The 13,942-nt window shown below is 51.5% G+C and overlaps 8 protein-coding genes across 8 annotated transcripts; 5 read left to right on the top strand and 3 right to left on the bottom strand.

Annotated features, from left to right (window-relative positions):
- Positions 1-286: 286 nt before the first annotated feature.
- K489DRAFT_375060 (PEBP-like protein) lies at positions 287-2,028 on the top strand. The gene is made up of 2 exons (XM_033603604.1): positions 287-865; positions 926-2,028. Exons 1-2 carry the CDS (start codon positions 337-339, stop codon positions 1,732-1,734), a joined length of 1,338 nt encoding a protein of 445 aa, XP_033464012.1. The 5' UTR covers positions 287-336; the 3' UTR covers positions 1,735-2,028.
- Positions 1,509-4,115, bottom strand: K489DRAFT_375059 (uncharacterized protein). Its single transcript, XM_033603603.1, has 2 exons — positions 3,615-4,115; positions 1,509-3,547 (listed from the first exon to the last, which is right to left on the bottom strand). The coding sequence occupies exons 1-2, from the start codon at positions 4,029-4,031 to the stop codon at positions 1,871-1,873; spliced, it is 2,094 nt and encodes a 697-aa protein (XP_033464011.1). The 5' UTR covers positions 4,032-4,115; the 3' UTR covers positions 1,509-1,870.
- A 156-nt stretch (positions 4,116-4,271) lies between these two features.
- Positions 4,272-6,427, top strand: K489DRAFT_375058 (uncharacterized protein). The gene is made up of 3 exons (XM_033603602.1): positions 4,272-4,598; positions 4,649-4,707; positions 4,764-6,427. The coding sequence occupies exons 1-3, from the start codon at positions 4,568-4,570 to the stop codon at positions 5,988-5,990; spliced, it is 1,317 nt and encodes a 438-aa protein (XP_033464010.1). The 5' UTR covers positions 4,272-4,567; the 3' UTR covers positions 5,991-6,427.
- A 291-nt stretch (positions 6,428-6,718) lies between these two features.
- On the top strand, positions 6,719-8,229 carry K489DRAFT_385712 (pseudouridine synthase; the record flags this gene model as incomplete). The annotated part of the gene is made up of 2 exons (XM_033606155.1): positions 6,719-7,039; positions 7,096-8,229. 2 exons carry the CDS (start codon positions 6,719-6,721, stop codon positions 8,227-8,229), a joined length of 1,455 nt encoding a protein of 484 aa, XP_033464009.1.
- Positions 8,230-8,388: 159 nt separating this feature from the next.
- On the bottom strand, positions 8,389-10,585 carry K489DRAFT_2680 (HET-domain-containing protein). Its single transcript, XM_033600093.1, has 2 exons — positions 8,956-10,585; positions 8,389-8,891 (listed from the first exon to the last, which is right to left on the bottom strand). Exons 1-2 carry the CDS (start codon positions 10,355-10,357, stop codon positions 8,548-8,550), a joined length of 1,746 nt encoding a protein of 581 aa, XP_033464008.1. The 5' UTR covers positions 10,358-10,585; the 3' UTR covers positions 8,389-8,547.
- A 438-nt stretch (positions 10,586-11,023) lies between these two features.
- On the top strand, positions 11,024-11,781 carry K489DRAFT_2759 (uncharacterized protein). Its single transcript, XM_033600132.1, has 3 exons — positions 11,024-11,283; positions 11,347-11,488; positions 11,552-11,781. The coding sequence occupies exons 1-3, from the start codon at positions 11,147-11,149 to the stop codon at positions 11,609-11,611; spliced, it is 339 nt and encodes a 112-aa protein (XP_033464007.1). The 5' UTR covers positions 11,024-11,146; the 3' UTR covers positions 11,612-11,781.
- K489DRAFT_375055 (uncharacterized protein) lies at positions 11,348-12,351 on the top strand. The gene has a single exon (XM_033603601.1). It carries the CDS (start codon positions 11,730-11,732, stop codon positions 11,898-11,900), a length of 171 nt encoding a protein of 56 aa, XP_033464006.1. The 5' UTR covers positions 11,348-11,729; the 3' UTR covers positions 11,901-12,351.
- A 116-nt stretch (positions 12,352-12,467) lies between these two features.
- K489DRAFT_311437 (CRAL/TRIO domain-containing protein) lies at positions 12,468-13,505 on the bottom strand (the record flags this gene model as incomplete). Its single annotated transcript, XM_033600778.1, has 1 exon — positions 12,468-13,505. The coding sequence occupies one exon, from the start codon at positions 13,503-13,505 to the stop codon at positions 12,468-12,470; it is 1,038 nt and encodes a 345-aa protein (XP_033464005.1).
- Between the last annotated feature and the right edge of the window lie 437 nt (positions 13,506-13,942).

Genomic DNA, 13,942 nt, shown 5'->3' with positions numbered 1-13,942 from the left:
CGGACGGCTTCTGTTGTCAAAGGTCTGAGAAGCTGAGGTACGCGCTGCCGTGAAGGTTCACGCGTCGATATCAGGGTGTTCAACACGATTTGGACAGGAGTGCGCACTCGTCCCGTAGCCATCGCTGTTGTTGTCTTGTTTATTTGCAAAGTCGCGGATAAGGCGAGGCTTGAGAAGGTGCTGCCAGAGTAGGGATATGAAGTTCTGTCTCCGATGTGGGCTTCGGGAATGAAGATTTGCCCGCATATGCCCCATGCACCAGATCACCATATGAATATTCATCCATCTCATCTTGATTAACCCGGCTTATCAAGAACATCACATCCGAGAGACCTAATGTCGCTGAAAACACCATTGCGCCCACTGGTGCAAAATCTGCGATGTGCAAAATGTTCTCACTCAGTCACAAATGTACCACATCGCACATTTACTGCCTCAACGACCCGACAGCTTGATACTACAACATCAGAAGATGGACCGGCCAAAGCATTACTCGATCCATATCTGGTTGCATCACCACGAGCAGAACGACGTTTACTGCGCCAGAGAAGGATGACCCCCATTGGCTCGCGACGACGACGTACTGCCATGAAGTCGACTCCCAGCATCCCTTTTGAGCAGCTTCCATACCAGTGTTTCCAAGAGGCTCGTGCAATCCTGCGAGAAGATCGCGCGGAAAAGCTCGCCGCCATCAGTCTTGCTCGTGCGCGCCTCGAACGCACTGCAGATCAAGTAGCTGTGGATGCTCGGTCGCAAGGGCGTAAAGACGCTCGCCTCCTCAGTCTCCGCCATCACTTGGAAGAGTTGAAGATCAAGGCAGATATCAATGATCCTCTGGTGAAGAAAAAGTTTGAGGATGGCCAAGGTGCGTGACTTTGCTCGAAGCGGCTGCGACTGTCGATGCAGAATACTGATAAACAAGCAGGTGATATGTCCAAGCCCATATATCGCCATTTGGCTGATAAGAAATGGCGCAGTTATGAGCGCAAAGTCGTCGTCCAGCGAATGGAGCAGATGGCTATCGTCCCGGATATCCTTGCAGACATCGACCCCGTTGTCTCAACTAAGCTCGCCTTCCGCTGGCCGTCAAATCTGCCAGGAGGCAATTCCCGCAAAGAAAGGGTTATACCACACGGCGACTTCGTTGAGTCCCGCCTTTCGGAATATGCTCCAAAGCTCCATATTCAGCCGTACACTCAGGGCGAACAGCTTGTCACCATTGCGCTGATCAACCCCGACGTGCCCGACGTTGCAAAAGACGGATACAACTACCGCTGCCATTATCTCGCATGCAATGTCACGATATCACCGACAAGGACTTCCATACCGCTAGGCCAACTGCTGCCAGATTCTCAGGTGCTACATGATTGGCTACCAGCGTATGCGCAGAAGGGAGCGCCATACCAGCGCATGGCTATCATCGTGTTAGCTCAACCGCCGGTTCAAAGCCCGCCTGCTGGAAGTAATCAAGCCCCAGAGTCCAAGACCATTGATATTGCACAACTCAAGGAAGCGAAGGGAAAGTTTGCGCGACGGGAGGGCTTCACGCTTAGGGGCTTCGTTGACAGGTTCCAATTAAAGCCCATTGGCGTGCATTTGTTCCGAACTCAGTGGGACGACGGAACTGCTGGCGTCATGCAGCGAGCTGGTATTCCCGGATGGGACGTTGAATTTAAGAGGAAACGCATCGATCCATTACCTTACAAGCGATTGAAGGAGGAGCGTTATCGCTAGACCCAGTTCGCATTTGTAACCTCAGGCGGCGTTGTACTTTATTCTTTAAATGTAGCCAATATTACTTGTACAAGACCCCGACCTCTTTCAGTCCGCTTTCATCCCGCGCGGAGACTTCACAATTCAGCGACCTGATCTACCTTTGCCCGGCAAGACGTCGTCGGCATTCGTCCAGCCCTAATAGCGCCATTACCTGACCAATGTTGGGTCCTGCTTGGCCGTATGCGAGCTTTTCGCGAAGGAAGTGTAATAATCCCATTTTCCAGCGCTTGTGTTCCTCCACAACTTGCTGCGCCTCCTGTTCCGACCGAACCTGTTTAGAAGCTAGCATCCAAATTGCCAGCGCATCTTGTTTCTGGAGTGCTAAGGGATCACACTGCGAGAAGTCGATGTGAGGAGATGCTCTCCCCCGAATTGCCGCGTCGAGCGCTTTGGTGATCTCTTCTGAGACACAAAGTATAGATTGCAAAAGAGATTGGCAGCTCGATTCGCCCATTCTGTTGGCTGTTTCGTCAGTCTGACCTGCTAACGTCAAAGGACGTAGTCGATTGAATGCTTCCGAACATTGCAAGCTTTGTATGAAGTCGTTCGTGAAAGACCTCAGATCGTTTCGCCGAACACCCGGTCGCTCCTCACTATTGGCATCAGGCTCGTCGGGAACTCTGCTACGATCGTATGTGAAGAAGTACTGGTTTCGCTGGTTGACATATTGGTGAGGCGTTCTGTAGGCCTTTGGGTCGACGAGCAGTACTCGCCTGCATTGAGCGCGGATGGCAGCATCTGCATTCACTAGGCCAGAAGAAAACATGGCGATATGAGGGGTGCTTGAACATAGCAGTGATGCAGATGGGAGAATCTGATCCACGATCTCTTCGAATTTATGGCCCGAAGTTGAAATGCCTGTGCTCGCTTCACTACATATCTTGGCCACATGCATTTTCTGCAAGTACCATAGTTTCTCTGTACGGACAATGGTATTGCCTTTGGTGAATTTGAGATCGAAATCGCTGATCAAAGATTGCATGTCTTTGAGGTCGTCCTTTTGTGGATTACTCCATCCTAAAAGTGCGAGAAAGTTGCAAAGCGCCACAGGCAGGACATTCTCTTGCTCGCGCATACCTCGAACATCAAGAACGAGACCAGTACTGCTGCGCTTCGATAGTTTGGCTTTATTTTCGTCAGCCAGAAGACTGACGTGCGCGAACTGGGGGGGCTCCCAGCCGAAAGCGGCATACAAATCGTAGTGTAGAGGCGTGCTCGCCATCCACTCGCTTCCTCGGATGACGTGTGTGATCTTCATGAGGTGGTCATCAACGACATTCGCGAGGTGATAGGTAGGCGTACCATCGGACTTCAGCAATATGCTTTCGGCGGCACTAAAACCCGACTCAGCTTCTGAACTCGAGCTAGTTCCTGGCGATCGCTTGAGTCGTTGTATTTTGCCGTGTATGAGGTCTTGGTAAATCCGTTTGTGGGCATCTGTAGGTGTTCGTAGACGAACTGTGTATGTCTCTGATCTGCTCGCGCGCTCGTCAGACTCCTCTAAAGACCTTGTGCCACAAGACTGATAGCAGCCGCTTGTCACATAGCTACTTCCTGCGTCTGGCGTCTCTGACGATTGCGGCGTACAAAAACATCTATATGCAGCGCTTGTGTCTAGGAGTTGCTGGGTGTATTGTAGATAGATGTGGTTGCGTTCAGATTGTTTGTATGGCCCGTACGGTCCGCCGACACCCGGTCCCTCGTCCCATTGAAGGCCTGCCCACTTCAAGTCATCACAGATCTGGGCTTCGGCACCAGTCACTAGGCGTTTCTTGATGTTTGTCAATTGAGAACACATGCGTTTGACAGATTTGGGGGATTTAGGGGAAGCGACATACTTGGTCGGTGTCCTCAATTCGAAGAATGAATTGTCCTTTGGTCTTCTTCGCGAGTAGGTAGCTGAAGAGCGCTGTTCTCAGTCCGCCGATATGAAGCTGCCCTGTAGGAGAGGGCGCAAATCGTGTGCGAGCGGGCGTTGACGGCAGATTCTTGTTGCGACCAGGACCATTTTGCGCCGGAGCATTATTTGACAAGTGCCTTGATTGTTGTGGGCAACGATCGCAGACCGAGTGGGAAGCCGGCAATCTCGAGCGGGTAAATAAAACGTTGCCATATGCGAGAGTGTGATGAATGATCGTGTTGGTATGCATTCTTCTGGTGCCGACATTATTAGGCAGTATACAGTTCCGATGGGACCGGCCAATGCAAACACGAGCAGGCTGGTAGATGAATATTTCTTTCTTCATGAATGACATCGTTTTCAGGCATGTCGACCGAGCTTAATTTGGCGGAAAGCACCTCATCGAATGCGCATTCGATGTTTGTGTCTTTCACGCGAATGGCTCTAATAAGGACAATACAGATGGGTTCACATTAACCATGATACTCAGACGCCCGGAGCAGCAATGCCGGACCCTGGCTGCGCTCAAGCAATACCTACCTAGGTAGGTAGGTAACCTTGGAATTTTAGGTGACAAATTTGTCATTCGTCATTACCAAGCGTACCTAGGTCGGGACATAATTTTTGACCTCCATCCAATTTCTTCGGATCTATCGTGGTTGTCTACTCGTCGTGCTTGTTCGGCACACATGGCTTCTTGTCAGCTATATCGATCGTGCAATTGTCTTGACATGGCCGCGTAGATTCTTCACAAGACCAATTTGGATCAAATGCTACAACTGTGACCAGCGACCCACTGGAAAATATATTTCGTGATACAACCATTCTCAACTTCTAAACTGCCCCAGTTCCATCCAAGGACACGATCCCACAAAGCAAAGAGTACCAGTCATGAGCGCCACTAGAGAGGAGGATCTCTATGGTAAGTATGAAGACATGGGGTCTGCAAACTTCACGCTAAGCGTAATGTAGAGATCCTTAACATCCAACGGACTGCGACAAAGGCTGAGATCAAGAAGGCATATCACAAGGTATTCCGTCGGACAGTGGCTAATATGGCAAGATCTTCCTGCTGACATCACTCCAGGCCGCTTTAAGTTCGCACCCAGACAAAGTCGCGGACGATCAGAGAGAAGCAGCAGACGCCAAGTTCAAGGACATATCTCGGGCCTACGAAATCCTCAGCAGCGACCACGATCGCGCACTATATGATGAGCATGGCATGGCAGCTTTCGAAAAAGGTGGACCTGCCCAGGCCGGCCCCGACCTGGACGACATTTTCGCACAGATGTTTGGCGGTGGCATGGGAGGTGGATTTGAAGGCATGCACGGGTCATTCGGCGCTGGCGCCGGCGCCCCTGGCTCAAGACGGAAAGCATCAAAAGGTAGAAACGAGTTGCAGCAATATGAGGTTACCCTAGAAGAGCTGTACAAGGGCAAAACAACCAAGTTTGCAAGCACCAAGAATGTTATTTGCGACAATTGTCACGGAAGTGGTGGCAAGAATGACAAGATCGCTCCCAAATCCTGCGGCACCTGTAAAGGACGCGGCAGTACTATCCAGCTTCAGCCCGTTGGACCAGGGATGGTGACACAGAGGACGGTCTCCTGCTCGACTTGTCACGGCAAGGGCAGCTTCTACGCCGATAAAGACAAATGCAAAAAATGCAAGGGAATGCGTACGATCAAGCAAAAAAAGCTATTGGAACTTTACATTCCTCCGGGCAGCCGACAAGGCGAGCGCATAGTCCTCGCAGGCGAAGCTGACCATAGCCCGGACGACGAATCTCCTGGAGACATTATCTTCGAGCTGACAGAAGCTGCACATCCAGTCTTTCAACGTGCAGGCGACGATCTCCACGCAGGCCTCGTTGTTAGCCTCTCGGAGGCTCTCACGGGTTTCAATCGTGTTGTACTGCTACATCTTGACGGTCGTGGCATCCAGCTGAACATCACACAACCTCCAGGGAAGGTGCTACGTCCGGACGAGGTCGTCAAGATTCATGGAGAAGGCATGCCTGTGAAGCGATCGGAGGCGAAAGGCGACCTCTACATGTCAATCAGCATTGAATTCCCGAAGGACGGTTGGCTCAAAGATCAGACTGCAGTGGACCGGGTCAGGGCCGTGCTGCCCAGGCCAGAGGAAAAGAGTTACAAGGTTGGGGAGACTCCAGATATCATTGACGAGGCATCATTCGAGATTGTAGAGAATCTGGAAGGCTTCGGTGCCGGCTCAGGAGATCCACGAGCTGCCGCTGCTCAGTGGGAAGACGATGATGACGATGAGGGCCAGGCACAGTGTCCGCAGCAATGAGACAGTCTCTAGTGACTCTTAGAAACACCGATGCGATTTTACGAACAGCTGGCTATACGAGTACCATGACATCGCTCACATGGCCAATTTCAAATAGCCCTGGAGTTTGCAAACAAGGGCACGTGAACTATCATTGCATCGCGGGTTGTACGAGCCTTCTCATGTTGATAACGCACCGACCTGCAAGTACTGTATTCAGGGTTCGATCGACCGGGGGAGTGATAGGGTTTGGGTTACATGGATTGCATCGACCAGGTTGGGAGAACAAGACATCCGAAGTCGTGATTTATCATGAATGTTTATGCGACCGCTTTATTCAAACTCCAATGGGCCGTCTGGCTCTCCGAATGCTTGTTACCGGCGTCGCGATTTAAACCGACTGGTCGAGTTCAAGGTGGCGAGGAAAATGTTCGTGTGGCATAAAGCATATCCCTGCACCTGGTCTTCGTGAGTTCACTCTATATGCCTTCCGACCTGCACCAAGGGAGCACCGCACGTCAACGTGACTAGTGATTTGTCTGGGCCAGGAGCTCTATGCATAAGAAGGGTGATGATTTGTTGCTTCGCAGCTGGCCTCGCCTATCATGTCCCCGGCCATTATCATATATTTACATGTTTGAGGACCTGTCCCCCGACATACATGACCGGATCGGGCTTTTCCCCGCAAAGGTGTGTAATAATAATGCCGCAAAACGAGATCAGTCGCTTGCACTTTGTGTCGATGAGCAATGAGACGTTCCCCGGTAGTTTCGCTACCGTCGCTGAAGGTGCTAGAATATCTACTGCGTCAAGGTCGAATTCCAGCATCAAGAATGGCCGTGGTCGCCGTCAACGCACCTGCCGAGCAAGCAGAAGTGCTCGCACCGCCGCCCAATATCGTCACCACTCCCTGCGATCCCTGGCCGCGGCCGTACATCATCGACGGAGGACTGCGTAGAGTAGCGCCATATCACTTCACATACAACACTAATTGCAAGCAAAGATGGCGAGGTCGTGGTATATTGGACATATTCCAGGATGAGTTTCGAGACAGGCCGTTGGAATACTACGTGAGCATCCCGCAAAAGCAAGTCTACATGGAGGATCCTTGACCTGATGAATCTAGAAAGCTGCCATAGAGAGCGGCGCAATTCATGTAAACGGAAAGCCGGTATCATCTCCCAATGCGCCGTTGAATAATGGCGACATCATCAGCCACACGCTTCATCGACATGAGCCCCCCGTCTCTTCGCAACCCATTGGAGTGGTCCACGAAGACGACGACGTCATTATTATCAACAAGCCTGCAGGCGTGCCCGTTCACCCCGCCGGTCGCTACAATTACAACTCTGTTATCGAAATCCTGAGGGCAGAAAGAGGCCATCAATTTAATCCTCTACCCTGCAACAGACTCGATCGATTGACCAGTGGTGTCATGTTTATCGCGAAGAATAAGAAAGCAGCTGAAGCGATTACCGATCAACTCATGGGTAGAACGATCCGCAAAGAGTACGTCGCCCGAGTAAATGGCGAATTTCCCTTGGGAGAAATTGTCTGCGAACAGCCGATTTTGCAGATCTCCCCTAAACTTGGATTGAATCGTGTTCGAGCCAATGGAAAGGAGGCAAGGACTGTTTTCATCAGAATGGCATACTACCCGCCCGCAGAGCCTGGCAGCATGACTGCTGATGGCACGAAACGTGAGGGCTATAGCATTGTACGGTGTCTGCCCCTAACGGGTCGTACACACCAGCTCCGAGTACACCTGCAATTTCTCGGCCACCCAATAACGAACGATCCAATCTACAGTAATCGCAGAGTTTTTGGACCAAATCTCGGCAAAGCTTCATGTACTGACGAGGACGACGAGGACATCATGACGCGACTTGCACGTATGGGCAAGGAAGATGTCGCCGAAGCCGTCGCATACCATGATGAGATGGTAGACGAGTACAATCGGAAGAAAGCCGAGAAGATGACCGGGCAATTATGCGAAGTCTGCGGCACACCGCTGTATAGCGATCCAGGCCCGCACGAGCTGGGGATTTATTTGCATGCGAGAAAGTATGCTTGTGCTCACGGGAAATGGAGCTATGAGACGCAGCTGCCACAATGGGCTCTCCCGCCTCCTGGTGTTGCAGGACCTCAGGAATTGACAAAAGACACTGATCCGATGGCGGTCGATCTTATCAAGCTTGGTGTCGCGGAGGAGGCAGACTCTCCAAGTACTGCCACCTCATCCCGTCCAGCAATACTATGATGAAGGAGTCATCATTCGGCCATCTTTCGTCCGAGATCGAACTCTTCTACCTGACCAGAGCTTTCTACACACTGTCCAAACTCGATACTAATACAAATGGCGTGGTACCCTGCATAGTATCGAGCGTCATGAAATAGCGAATGGAGCTTCACCGCACGCTCTATGTACGTTGGCCATGTTTCTGCGAAATCCACTAAAGAGCGCAGGCATCAGAGTGTCAAAACCCTGAAGGCAGTCTTGATGTCCTGGTGTTGCAACACCTATCAAATCTGCCGAAAAATAGGTGAAAGCTTTGCCGAGAACAAATGGACCGAATCGTCACCAATTCCGACTCTCATTACCTTTGAATCCTTGTTGGTGTAATCGCGATGCATTACGCCTGGGTATGCGCTGAGAGCTTGCCTTGTCCATGAGCTCGAAGACGGTGTTGAACAAATCTGAAGAGTTCGGGGGCGCCGATACATCCAACGTTGGTGCTGGCTCAAGTCGAGCGATACTTGTGATAGTGATGTCGATGACGTAAAGCTTGCGCGGCGTGTCTATTTTGTGTTCGACATCGACGCGAACCCGATGAGTTCCTATTTCCATCCAGCTACCTGACGGTTGCGGATTGAATGCATCCTCGATCTCGCCCAGCTTGTCGTAAGGGCGGCTGGAAACATCTGTCAAGCAATCGTCAGCAAGCACGTTGGATACTGCGTTCGATGTGACAGCCGAGAGACATACCAAATCCCACCTCCAAATCGGTGCGGCAACCTAGCAGAAGTGTGAAAGTCGCATTGTCGGCCGGGCGGCAAAATCCAAGAGCCGCAGAAACTCGCCTGGCACGCTTGATTACATGGAACGCACTTATAGTACCTGCAGCGACCCATCTTGCGCTGGCTAGTGACGGCGGTGGGGTATTATGCTGCTCGTCGGGCGTTAGAGTCACATGATGAGCAGCACCGGCTAGCTCGAAGGTTTGGCCTGCAGTGTGCAAGGAGCGCAGCGAGAAGAAGTGCCATGGCATGATGGCATCCTGGTCGTGCACCGAGGGAGCTTGTCTGACATACACTGTCTGCAAAGGACCCCGCTGCGTAAGACCGATGAGCGCGTCGCACTGAACCCGAGCATACTGATTAATGCCCACGGGCAGTCTACGTAACTTCAGAGCTACGAACCCGTGGTAGCCCCTTGCCTGGGAAGGAACAGGACAATTTAGTGCGGCGGCGAAGGTGCCATCCGGGAGTTCGGTCAAATGAAGTTCCATACGCAGTCCGCGATTGCTTAGCTGGAATGGCGAAGCGTCTTCCCAATCGTGATACGAGATAATATCGGTCGCCTGGGCGAAGTCCTGTGGGCTGTCAGCGAGGAGGCCGTGGACAGCTACGGTCTTTCCATCTTTGCTCCGCCAAGCGAAGATCGAATGATCGTTGGACTCGCGCATGATCTGTTCTTGTAACCTGTGAAAGGCCTTGACAGCGCCTTCGCCATAGAGCATGGGCATGTTAACGTCAAAAATACCCATTAGACTGTAAGCCGTGTCCTCTCGTCGCGTTGCGATTCTGTTCGCTGCCCAGGACATCCTCTTCGCAATGCTAATGGTAGTAAGCTGACTGACGCCTGTGAGGATACTTTCGTCAATACTTGTGATTTTTGAGACGAGAGCGCTGATCTCCTTGTCTCGTTTGCTGCCGATGACTATCCATTTGCGATCGTAGAAGACCAAGTCTGTTGGACCTATCAACTCCTGGAGCGTCCAGGATCGGGTGAACCATTTCGCAGAGCCCAGGTCCGCGACGGAGAAGATAGTCTCCTCTTCGATATAGGCATAACATTTGGCGGCATTCTGATACCACGAGAACATGCTGTTGATAGCCTCGCTGAGTTCGCTGCTGCTGCTCTTATCTATGCAGCACGTGTCGACCCAAACCCATTCGTAGCCATCATGCTTCGCTTGGTTCATGAACCCCTTCAATTTTGGGTAAGCTTTTCTTTTCTCGGCTGATCCATTTTGAATATCGTCGAAGAGAACCTCATCGGCGGCATCTCGGGACCAACAGTGAGATAGTATTGCGTAGCGACAAGTTGAGATTTCCAGATCTGAGAAGGATTTGACTTTAAGCTTGTCAGCACGTAAGAGACGCATTGTTGGGACTGTGCTCGCCAGCGCGCCATATCAACTATGCATTATTGCGACCATATCATAGAGTTCGTCTGGTCATTAGACCAAGCATAGGTGTACGAGCAGTACTTCGATACATGGCACGCATGGCCACGTCAATTCGGGTTTCCATCAGATGCTATTCTGGTATTCTTACTGACTGCACTAGCTCTTCAGCCACGTCACGCTAAATGTACTGCTAATGTGAGGCCATCATCACTCTACATTTCAAGGTTGTCAAGGTGCTCTAGCCCTACGTGATCAGCACGAGGCCGGTGGCGTTTGGCAGCCACAGATCCAGCAACATTATCGTGATAATGTTGCATACCGCTATCAGAAAGAATGATCAGCCGCTGATTGCAGGCATCTCTTCGCGAAAACACCATATAAACACACGGCCCATCAGGGAGTCGCCTGTGGCAGCAATCGACCACATGCAGTATGGGAGTTGCACACGGGATATTGCTGATCCTGCAGGACAGTTGCGGAAGCACACTGCCACAACCCAATCAAGCGTGCAAACATGAAGATCGGGCGATAGCCAAGAAACGCCAAGTCAGTCGCTGGAAGCATAGCCTCGTGCCATATCCATGCGGCGCAGCATTGCCGTCATGATCGGCATGCGCTGACAGCACCTAGGTCTTCGTGATGAAAGATCGAAAGAATACATAAAATGGGCTTCTCCTACGCATTTCGCGGGAGTGACTTGGTCTGTAAAATTGTTCTGCGAAAAGCCTTTATCAGATTTGTTCTCGGCTTGTCCCATTGGTCATCATGTCAAACGAGATCTCGATGACGAACAAACACGACTCGCCGGCACCGCCATATTCCACTGTCGAACCCGGACAGAACAGCCAAGCCAACATCCAGAATGGAGCTGCGTATCCAGTGAACCATCAGAATCACGAGCAGTGAGTATCCGCCTGCGGCCATTACCAGATCGTTCAACTCTGACGATGTGGTAGGATCAATAGCGCTCCCTACCAAAATGAAGCGCAGCACCACACAAACGGCACGAAGCCGATCCACAGTGTCCCGAACGTGCCAGTGGAGCCGACTGCGAGCGTGACGCCTCTCAAGCTGCTTCGAGAACAGCCAGCGTACATCGACTGTCCTGTACGTTTCTAGTCCAGCCTCGTGCTTTCGTTCTTATGGGACCTTTTTGTTAATGCTTCGCAGTGCTGTCGCAGTAGACAAAAGACCCGGCCAGAGGAGAAAGACTCTGGTATGACATGGTGAGTAGGCTTAGGTAGTTGGTCAGTTTTCGACAGACTAACGTCATTTTGCGCTCAGGATAGCTGTGGGGGTGACCTTTTTGATTTGTCCATGTGTGGCTTGCCTGCCTTTGAATTGCTGCATGGGCTGGCTACAGGATGTTGACCACTATTGCGAGGGATGTGGTGAGCGCATCACCCACAAGCCCTACGACAGGGAAGTACAAGTCCTGCACCATGGCGTCAACGGAACGCAGCCATCGCAGTATGCGACGCAACCTCAGCCGGTGTACTCGCCCGAATCTCGGAAATAGCAGACACAAGCGGCGTGCCTTTAGACAGAAAGTTCGTTTGGTAGATCGAATTAATGGCAAATTGGAACCTCGTTGACGAAGGCTGGGCCCCTCGCGAGCGAGCCAGGGGCGGAGCTTGTTCGGAAGAATGAATTTTGAATCTGACACGCGACTCTGGGGACCGCACGAACTCTGTGGATCTGAAGTTGGACTTGAGTTTGGCGAATCGTCGTAATCGATAATGCGAACGCGTCTCGCACTCGCAGTGGAGCGCAAAATGATTCGAAGCGCTGCTTGCGAAGCGATAAGATGTCGTCCAGATAGAGCTTGGCCAACAAGGTGGTCCTGTAATAATTCGAAAGCCGGGCTAGAGGCATTAGCAACGATACACACGTCGATGCGCAAGTGTAGCCGAGATCTCGGCTTACTCTGGTCTATAATTCCTATTCCGGCGAAGCAAAAATAGTGAGTCCAACAGTGGACCAAGAGATAATTTGGCCCAAGATAAGAAGTCACAAAGCATCTATAGGATGTTTTCTACAATCGAGATGCGTGCGTGACTGCCACTGTAACCTTCTGGTCGTCCGGTCAAGCGTCTACCGCGCTCTCACCTTGAGGAGGCGCGACACCATTCTGGCCAGCTTCAGTTTCCTGGCGAAGCGAAGGATGGTCACCGCCTCGAAGATATGCTTCATATTCTCCCAGCATCTTGCCACCCTGCTCCCAGCGCTCTCTGTAGGCCTCTCGTCTCTTTCTGCATTCTTCTGTCCATGCGGGCCAATATACCGAGTGGTCATACTCAAACTTCACTTGACCACCATACTGGTCCAAAAGCTGTTCTGCAGGCACAAATTGCTTCAGGTCCTCATTGAACCTCATCTTGTCGCGGGTGACAGGGTCGATGAATGGACTTATGAGCTTGAAAAATGTGCTGACATACCACGGCAGCTCACTGATGAGGGCCTTGCCGAGACGTTCGGGGTTGTGATTTTGGAGCATCCCAAGAGCTTCTCGCGCCTGAGCGAGGGAAGGCACGGTGCCGGATGCAGCACCTTTGAAGTTGATCAACAGGCAACTCTTCTCCACACCAGGAGGCATGAGTTCCACAATTCGATCTAGCATGTAGCAGAAAGAATGATTTTGGCGAGGTGACAGCTTTGTATTCTGGTTGCCGGGATTGAGGTAGAGACAAGGTCGAGCCTCGTTGTCGAAACCAAGCTGAAACTGCTTTCCCGTCTCATTCTCGACACTAATGTAGTCCGCTGTGAAGGTGTCTGCACCATACTCACGACGCCAGCTCAAGGTCGATTGAAGTCGTTTGAGCGCCTGCGCCGTATTCCACTTCGTAGCTCGGAGATAACGTAAGAGACAGTCGCGGGTTAGCCACATGCGTTCATGGTCGGTTAGGTCAGCTTGTGGAGCCGTTCGAATTGTGCTGGCAGGGATGCTTTTCCAAGTGGCAACGCTGGCCAGAACTTCTGCATATTTAGCTTTCTGAGCGTCCGTCAACGGAACTTCTGGGTTTGGTTTTGAAGCCGGCGATGGTGCTGTAATCGGCAATGACTGCACTTTTGTGCCGCCTGCTTCTGCTGTGAGGTGACCATTGGGGGCGGTGGGTTCAGTCATATTGAGATGTGCAAGCGAGTGTATACACGGTGATCGGAAGCCCGAAAGAGAAACACACTTTAGAAGGAAGCGAACTCTGTCTGGGTTAAAATATTTCTGAACGTGAACACCGGGCAACCTTGCTGATGGACCCTGCGCATTTGAGCTGTGCATCATCAGCCCCACGAAAAAAGGTTGAGGGCTTCGAGACACGTTCCTGCATGACACCACGCGAAACGACGGCGAATCGTTTATTTACATGCACATCAACCCGAGTAGCACTCCCGGTATGCCATACCTCACGCAATTGATGATGATGATACTGGAGTCAGTTGGCGGTAGATTGTGCTTTTGGCGTAATATTAAATCTGAACCTGCCTCCACGGGGCACGTAACCTCGTCTTCATGTGAAAGGTTGTACACCTGGGCATGAAATGGGTGCATGTGTAATAAGTGCC

This window comes from Dissoconium aciculare (assembly GCF_010015565.1).
Source record: "Dissoconium aciculare CBS 342.82 unplaced genomic scaffold K489scaffold_1, whole genome shotgun sequence".
NCBI lineage: Eukaryota > Fungi > Ascomycota > Dothideomycetes > Mycosphaerellales > Dissoconiaceae > Dissoconium > Dissoconium aciculare.
Note: the sequence above shows the minus strand (reverse complement) of the source record. Positions and strands in the feature narration are given on the sequence as shown.

What these genes read in the sequence shown, in the direction of transcription:
- K489DRAFT_375060 (XM_033603604.1), top strand. Translation starts at nt 337, where the DNA reads ATGTCGCTGAAAACACCATTGCGCCCACTGGTGCAAAATCTGCGATGT. An exon ending in AAAGTTTGAGGATGGCCAAG is followed by an intron (nt 866 to 925) that starts GTGCGTGACTTT and finishes ATAAACAAGCAG; the next exon opens with GTGATATGTCCAAGCCCATA.
- K489DRAFT_2680 (XM_033600093.1), bottom strand. Translation starts at nt 10,357, where the DNA reads ATGCGTCTCTTACGTGCTGACAAGCTTAAAGTCAAATCCTTCTCAGAT. An exon ending in CGATTTGGAGGTGGGATTTG is followed by an intron (nt 8,892 to 8,955) that starts GTATGTCTCTCG and finishes ATTGCTTGACAG; the next exon opens with ATGTTTCCAGCCGCCCTTAC.
- K489DRAFT_375055 (XM_033603601.1), top strand. Translation starts at nt 11,730, where the DNA reads ATGGGCTGGCTACAGGATGTTGACCACTATTGCGAGGGATGTGGTGAG.
- K489DRAFT_375059 (XM_033603603.1), bottom strand. Translation starts at nt 4,031, where the DNA reads ATGTCATTCATGAAGAAAGAAATATTCATCTACCAGCCTGCTCGTGTT. An exon ending in GAATTGAGGACACCGACCAA is followed by an intron (nt 3,548 to 3,614) that starts GTATGTCGCTTC and finishes ACAAACATCAAG; the next exon opens with AAACGCCTAGTGACTGGTGC.
- K489DRAFT_2759 (XM_033600132.1), top strand. Translation starts at nt 11,147, where the DNA reads ATGTCAAACGAGATCTCGATGACGAACAAACACGACTCGCCGGCACCG. An exon ending in AACCATCAGAATCACGAGCA is followed by an intron (nt 11,284 to 11,346) that starts GTGAGTATCCGC and finishes TAGGATCAATAG; the next exon opens with CGCTCCCTACCAAAATGAAG. An exon ending in CAGCGTACATCGACTGTCCT is followed by an intron (nt 11,489 to 11,551) that starts GTACGTTTCTAG and finishes AATGCTTCGCAG; the next exon opens with TGCTGTCGCAGTAGACAAAA.
- K489DRAFT_375058 (XM_033603602.1), top strand. Translation starts at nt 4,568, where the DNA reads ATGAGCGCCACTAGAGAGGAGGATCTCTATG. An exon ending in TAGAGAGGAGGATCTCTATG is followed by an intron (nt 4,599 to 4,648) that starts GTAAGTATGAAG and finishes AGCGTAATGTAG; the next exon opens with AGATCCTTAACATCCAACGG. An exon ending in TCAAGAAGGCATATCACAAG is followed by an intron (nt 4,708 to 4,763) that starts GTATTCCGTCGG and finishes ACATCACTCCAG; the next exon opens with GCCGCTTTAAGTTCGCACCC.